General features: G+C 35.3%; 1 protein-coding gene across 1 annotated transcript; it reads left to right on the forward strand.

Moving 5' to 3' along the window:
- Positions 1-3,799: 3,799 nt before the first annotated feature.
- LOC131160049 (uncharacterized) lies at positions 3,800-6,033 on the forward strand. Its single transcript, XM_058115352.1, has 2 exons — positions 3,800-5,206; positions 5,312-6,033. The coding sequence occupies exons 1-2, from the start codon at positions 4,082-4,084 to the stop codon at positions 5,771-5,773; spliced, it is 1,587 nt and encodes a 528-aa protein (XP_057971335.1). The 5' UTR covers positions 3,800-4,081; the 3' UTR covers positions 5,774-6,033.
- Positions 6,034-7,679: the final 1,646 nt, after the last annotated feature.

Genomic DNA, 7,679 nt, shown 5'->3' on the forward strand with positions numbered 1-7,679 from the left:
CGGTCTCGTGCCGATAGCATAAATACGGCCTCATGCCGATAACATAAATACATGGCCTCGCGCCAATAACATAAATATGGCCTCGTGTCGATAACATAAATATATGGCCTCGCGCCAAAAACATAAATATGGTCTAGTGCCGATAACATAAATATATGGCCTCGCGCCAAAATTGTTTCAGGTATATATATACTGAAAATACATCATTTATCACATAATCGTCAAAACCATCACAACATAACTCATATTTTCATAATACCTGAAATCATGCTTTGTTCATAAAATCTTTCACATCATAATACATTTCACATAAAATAATATCCATGCCACACATATGCTGTTAAAAGTCATACTTCATATTCTAAAATCGTGAATTACTTACATCTCATACATACATGTACATTTTAATCATCATAACAGTATTTTTCCCAATCGTACATTTCATTCGTAATACACAATATAACATATGTTTTTCTGAAAATAAATTTACTCATAATCAATAATAATTTGTATGGAAAATTACTGCTTTAGTTTATTCCCTTACCTGACTACTAAGAAATTCCTTAGAACCCAAAATTTCATGCTCTTGGCGCCCGAAATCTAATTCCTACAATTTACATTTTTTCCAAATTAATTAATCTATTTCTCCAAAATAATACTCATCTAGCCTTCCTTAGGCTCCATATACCTCAAATTAATATTTAAACTATTATTTAACATCCCCACTTAATTTTTCAAATTTTGCCTGCGGGTCCCAAAATTACACCCGCAGCGCTCACCCGGGCCTTAAATTCCAGAAATCCTACTTCAGTCCCAAATACTTAATATTTTAGCATTTCTAAATTAATGCTAATTAATTGAAAATAAGCCCCTTAATAATCGCCGCACCCCAAATTTGGAGTTTTGGCCCGACACCCCCACGAGAATTTCGTCCCACTAGACTTGTAGAGAATCATCTCTAGATTCTCGTGGTGGTGTCCGTTCGTCAATTGAGCTTATATTTTGCAAGAAATTAAAGAAAAAGGGAAAAATGGCTTACCCCAGGGAATATGCTTACGCCGCTCCTACCATCGATCCGCTCCGGTAGAAATGACGGCAGCAGCGAATGGAGTCCAGTGGTATCTTCGGATTTTCAATCGGGCGAAAATCCGTCACGAAATCGAGGAGAGAGGGAGAGAGAACGTGAGGAGAGAGAATGTGAGAGCTGCGTTGCAGCAAAAAGAAAAGAAAAGAAAAGTAAAGAAGAAGAAGAAGAAGAAGAATAATAATAATAAATATGATTCTTTGAATCTCCTGAAACTTGTTGAAGCTTCAGGAGGATAATATAATAATAATAATAATAATAATAATAATAATAATTAATAAATAAATAATAAGAATAATATTTAATTAATATTTAATAATAATATTTAATATTTAATTAATATTAATAATAATATTTTTTTAATAAAAAAAAATTAATTTTAATTAATTAATTTTTTTTCTTTTTTCTTTTTCTTTTTCTTTTTCTTTTTAAATTCGTTTAATTAATTAATTAATTAATATATTTATTTTTTTAATTAATTTTATTTTTTATTTTTTTATTTTTTTTCTAGAATCATTCTATTAATCTTTTATATCTTTTTTTTTTTTTTTTTTGGGTTTTTACACGTAACATAATCAAAACCATCAATTTCATATGTCTAAACCATTCAGAAAATCATATATAACATTCACGAGTCCATATACTTAGGTTTAATCAGTTCAAATTTAAGAAAAAGCTGACATAATATATTCCCCTTACCTATTCCTGAAAAATATGCCTACCACGCTCCTTGGAACAAACCCTAGGTTCCTTAACGTGACGAGGAGAAGACTGTCGGCAAGCTGAGAAAAGCGAGAGAGATGATCAGAGGCCGTGTCGGAGCTGTGAGAGGCCTTAGAAGGAAGAGAGACGCGTGGGAGAGAGAGAGATGACCGGGAGAGTGGAACCCTAGCAGTGAGAGATGGTGGGAGAGGAGAGAAATGAAATGAAATGAAATTAAAACGACTTAAGTTCTATTTATAACTTCTCAGTTCCGGACGAAACTGTTGACAATTTTCTTGAAATTTTTGAAATCAAACCTTTCTCGACTAATGAGTCTTACGAAATCGTCGACAGTTTGGTGCTGTACCAAACCGGGTTCTAACATTATATAATCTCCAAGTATAGATCAAAAGAGAAGTCATTATGAAGAATCAAATAGTTGAAATTATGAAGTACAATGATAATTGTAAAATAGTATGAAAGTTGTTTATAATATAATAGTTCAAACATAAGCCAAGAATAAACATGGGGATAATTATTGCATAATTATTTGCATTTAAACTCATATTTATGATACAATTATAAAATTTTTATTCAATTTTAATGAAAATAAATAAATTTTTAATGTTTAATACAATTTGTACACAAGATTATAGGTAAATGTAAATGATGTGAAAGATATGTGGTAAAATGATTTTTTTTTTGTTTTAAATAAATACTATGTAATTTCTTATTCAAAATTTTGGAAATATAAGGTAAATGACCAATTTTCAATCTTGTCCATTTGCATGGAAAAATATAGTTAAATGTAAAGGATGTCAAAGGAAGAAGGAGACGACTTAAATATTTTATTTATTAATGTTTTAAAAAATATATAAATATTTTTAGTCTAACTTGGGGTTAATACATTTTGCTTATCAATAACAAATTTTAGTTAACGCACATAATCACCACATTTGATGTTTCTTTTGATAAATTTATATATTCAATATGTAGTAGATCATAATACATAATATGAAAATGCGAATTAATTGTGGTTGAACATGCATAAGTTTATTTAAAACTTTTAAAAAAATTGCATTTTGAAATTTGGAAGAGATGGAAAACATTTTAAAAATTAATTTTCCAAAGATATTAACACCAACTATTATGCTGTTTCGGAGCATAGCCTTCAAACATTGAATTTGACCCATAATTCAGACAAATCTATCAAGTACGACTAAGCATAGAAATAAAGAGAGAGGGAGAGTGGACATTAACCTGAGAGGAGACACGACGGTTGGAGAAGTGCAACTCTATAGCCAGGATGTTGGCAAAGGTATCTGCACTCTTAATTTCAAATTAAACTTGAAGAAGAATTTTATTAGAATTGTAGGATGATTTTAAAATCACAAATTTAAAAATTTTTTAGTAAAGGGGAATAATGTAGAAGGAAGGAGGAAGTTGTCAGGAGAAGTTCCTTTGTTTTTATATATTTTGAATAGGGGTGGCAAAATGGGTTAAAATTTGATGGGTGACTCGTGATCCGCCTGTTTAAACTGGGTTTGAGTTTAATAAAAGCTGACTCATATATAAACTGATCATCCTAGACCCGACTCATTTTTATGACCTGTTTAAAAATAAAATAAATGAGTATTTTTTTTAATATGTTATTTTATATGAAATGTTTAAAAAATTTTAAAATAAAGAAATTATATTTTTTAAACAGGTGACTCATTTATTAAACAAGCAGGTTTGAATTTACATAGTAGTCACTCATTAATAAACGAATCAACCCGAACCTAAAATCATTTAATCCCGATTCTGATTCATTAATATGTTTTGTCATCCCTAATTTTGAGAAAGTAGGGTGGTTTGGAGGGAAATTTTTTGTAAATTTAGTTATAAGTTGAATAGTATATTAGGTATAGCTTTCATTTAGTATATATAATTGAATTGCCGTCTAAGTAAGATATTTTTAAAATACAGATTTAAATGATCAAAATAAATATTCTTTTTGAAAAAATACCGCATGTGAGCTTTAAAAAAAAAAAAAAAAAGGGAAATTGTAAGGTTGCAGCTCGTATTATTAGCGTCCCAATACACACGAACCCTAGGTAGGCAGTCCTAGTTCCATTCCTTCTCGGAGAGAAGGGCACTCTGAGCAATCTTTGTGCTGTTCGGCTTCCCCTCCGTTTTCAAGTTTCTGGACCTAGGGTTTCTGTTGTGTTCGAAACAGCCCTCTTTGGAGTCCTAGGGTTGTCTCAAGAAACAAAATTGTGTTTGGCTGTTGGTGGGATTCGTAAGAAACTGTTGATGGACGGAGGAGCCCCGGCTGGGCCGTCGTCTATGATAAAGCAGCTAGCCTCCTGCAACAAGATCACCCGAGACAAAGCCTTCAAGCTCCTCAAGTCATGGCTTCCTCTCCAGCCCCAAGTGTCCGAAGAGGACATGAGGAAGATCTGGAAAGGCTTCTTCTACTGCGTTTGGCACTCTGACAAGGCCCCCGTCCAGGCCGACCTCATCGATCGCCTATCCTCCCTGCTCCTGCGCCTCCATCCCTCTCTCGCTTCGCATTACTTCTCCGTTTTCTTGCTTACAATGCGCCGCGAGTGGAGCGGCATTGATGTTTTGCGCTTGGATAAGTTTTATCTCTTGATTCGCCGGTTTCTGCACCATTTTTTACTCCTGTTGAAGAGCAACCGTTGGGATGCAGAGCTTTCCGTCAAATTTATTCATGTTTTGGAAGAAGGGACTTTCTTGGCTGAGGATAAGTATCCTGCCGACGGGGTTAATTATCATGTCGCGTCTATTTTATTGGAAGAACTCAAGCCCTTTCTACCGGTGAGGGCAGAAACACTAGAAGCACTGTTTCAACCATTTCTCTCCGTAATGGGGAAGTCTTCAAATAAGGTTTTGGTGGCCAAGATTAAGTCTAATGTCTTTGATGTTTTGGTGAAAATGGGGAAGACTCTTTTGGAGGTGAAGAAATTGGGGAATGAGATTGATGCTGGCAGTGATATGGTGCTTTTTGGGACAATAGCCTTGACTATAAATTTTGCGACGAAGTTCTATGACTTGGGCTCTTCGACTGAGTGTTTTCAGGGGAGCAGGAAGGTTCTTTTCAGTCTGCATGAGGATTTCTCGAACTTGAAGAAGGATTTGGAGAGTTTGGGAATTCAAAATTTGATTCCACAGATCAATAGTGATGATGCGGAAGAGGAGGTGCCACTGCTGGTCCCTATCAATATTGATACCGAAAGAGGTGTTCCTAAAGTTGATTCAGGAGATGCTGGGTCCGAAATCATTAATGGGTATGCTGGTAAGCGCGCTAAGAAGAGCAAGAAGACAAAGAAAGTGTCAGGTGGAAGCGGAAAGAAAGTAAAGGCAGAAAAGAATGTGCTCTCTGACCTTCATTTAGAGAACAGCAAAGATGGGAAGGTGAATGAGACTGCAACTTTTGCTAATGATGAAAATTCTAAGATTGAACTTGGAAATGATGACAATATTATACTTTTTGATGAAGCTGTGATTTCTAACCTCCAGATGCAGTTTGAAAAGGTTGCTGCAGAAGCTGGCTTGGACGATGGTGGTACAGATTTTTGTGACTCGTCTAAAATTTCCATCAATGGTAAAGCCTCAAAGAAGAGGAAGAGAGCAAAGAGTGTGGATGGAAAGGATTCTAAAAATGCGGATGTGAATAGCAAAGGAGATGTTGGAGGCAGTGTAGGTGCAAAGAGTGTAGAAAGGAGTGCAAAGAAGGTTAGATTCTCTATGAAAAATAATTTGGTTTGGAAACCTCACAGCCCCTTACCACCCCAGAGCTTGAGATTACCCCCATCTGTTACTCCAAGAGGCAGCGCCCTTAAGAAAGGATTACCTCCAGGTCCCATTAGAGAAATACCCCCTATGGCCATAAAAGTGAAGGTGAAAAAGGGCCGGAAGGGGAAAAAAAAGATTTCTCCAGCTATTAAACGTTTGAGGAAGTTACAGTCCCTTTCCATTTAATAGGTTTGAGGTAGCAAGATCATGTTTTAGTGCAGCAGATGTCTTGTGTGCTGTCTTCATCCTTGTGCAATTCAGGTCATGCGGTGCTTTTCTTTCATTGCCTAAAATGTATTGGGTGAAAAGTCAAGACTTGATTGTGCTATCTATATTGGTTTTATCATCAATTGAGAGAACTAGTGACGCGTTCAGTTAGCATCGACAATTTTAGGGAAATAACAGTGAAGATTCTCACATGCTTTATTTACTATGAATTTATTTTTTAAGTTCTTTTTGTTATTAGTTCCTGCAAATGCTTTTTTGATGCATGCTGATATGGTTAATCCAATGTTTGTCAAGAAAGAATTATATGTTCCTCTTGATTAGTCCATGCAGAAGTCAAATTTTGTTTTGTTGGATCTGTTTTTGTGCTACACTTCTATTCAATGTAAGATAAAGTGGACTCTTTAATGCTTTAGTCAAGAGGTTATATTCTTTATCAAAATATTGAAGTATCTGAATCAGTAGTGCCTTGAATACCATTCAAAATATATCGTGACACAGTGACATTTGCAATTGAAAGTAGATTTTCTGACTCTAAACCTTGCATATATGATGTCAATGGTTTTGCCTTCTCCGACTGATGTTCATATGCTCTGTAGAATTTATAGGATTTTAATATTGGGCTTGAAAAGAATGTGTTGTATTAAATTGCTTTTCTTGAAGGTCTGGGAGTGGTTGGGATTGTAGATTTAAGGGCCAGAAGTTGTTGCCTTAGGGAGGCATTTTTTGGGGGTATCCTTGTCGTTTAGGACACTAAGTTTGCCAGCAAGATTGAAAGGCTTTTGGGTTTTACACCTTACCAATGCTCTTAGATGTGAGGAAGAGGTCAACGCTGAAATGCTTCTGCCAATGGTCCTGACTGTACTAGGTGTAGGAGTTACTTTTAAGGAGAACTTTTATTTAGTTGTAGTCAGCTCCTAATCGGTGCCTTTATTATTATTATTTTTTGGGGTGGGGTTGTGTTATTGTCATTAGATTCTGTATGATGAAACTTGGGGTTTGTAGGATCAGTTCCAGTTTGAGGTTTTGATAGTTTCATTATATTGTAATTTGCATGATACTCCTGTATCAAATGCTTTATTTACTTGATTTGCTAGCAGTGATCATTCTGCAGCTACTAGGATGTATAGATTCTTGTTCACAATGGAGTGGGAGGATGGTTTTCCCTGGCTTGACTCAGGAGGTGCTTCTTAGAGTGGCGTCTTAGCTTTGCTCCTGTTATTCTTGAATCTTGTCCTCTACCATGTCTAACCCCTTTAGGTTTGAGAACATGAAATTGTCTCATTATGCTTTCATGGATTTTTTTTTGGGGAGGGGGGTGTGGAAGAGTGGGAGCTGGGAGGGATTCTGTTTTCTGAATAAGCTTAGACTTGTTAAAGATAAGCTGAAAGTTTGTAAGTCGAATATTTTCATATGCAAGAATTAAGAAGAGGGATCTTGTGTTAGACATGTGTGCCATCATTAAGATGGAAGAGGCGGGTGCCCTTCTTGTAAGGAAGAAGCCGGTTTGTCAAAAAGGTGGTTCTGGGATGTGCTTTTCGAGGGAAGAGGCTATTTGGAAACAAAAGAATAGGTTGAATTGGGGTAAATAGGTGATCGTTATAATAGGCTTTTCATGGCTTGGTTGATTGTAGGAAGATGAAAGAACATTATTAAGGAGTTAAAAATGATTTGGGGTTGGTTATAAAGTGTCCAGATTCAATTGCTAAGGAGATAATGCATTTTATACAGATTTATATTCAAAGGAGAAAAGTTCTAGAGTTGTCATTGAGAGTTTGGATTGGTGTCTTGTTTTTTGAAGATTGGTATTTGTTTGAGGAAATAAGGGGAGGGGGACTTAGATACATAAAGAGATTGTGTGCTCAAT

The sequence above is a fragment of the Malania oleifera genome, chromosome 7 (genome assembly GCF_029873635.1).
Source record: "Malania oleifera isolate guangnan ecotype guangnan chromosome 7, ASM2987363v1, whole genome shotgun sequence".
NCBI lineage: Eukaryota > Viridiplantae > Streptophyta > Magnoliopsida > Santalales > Ximeniaceae > Malania > Malania oleifera.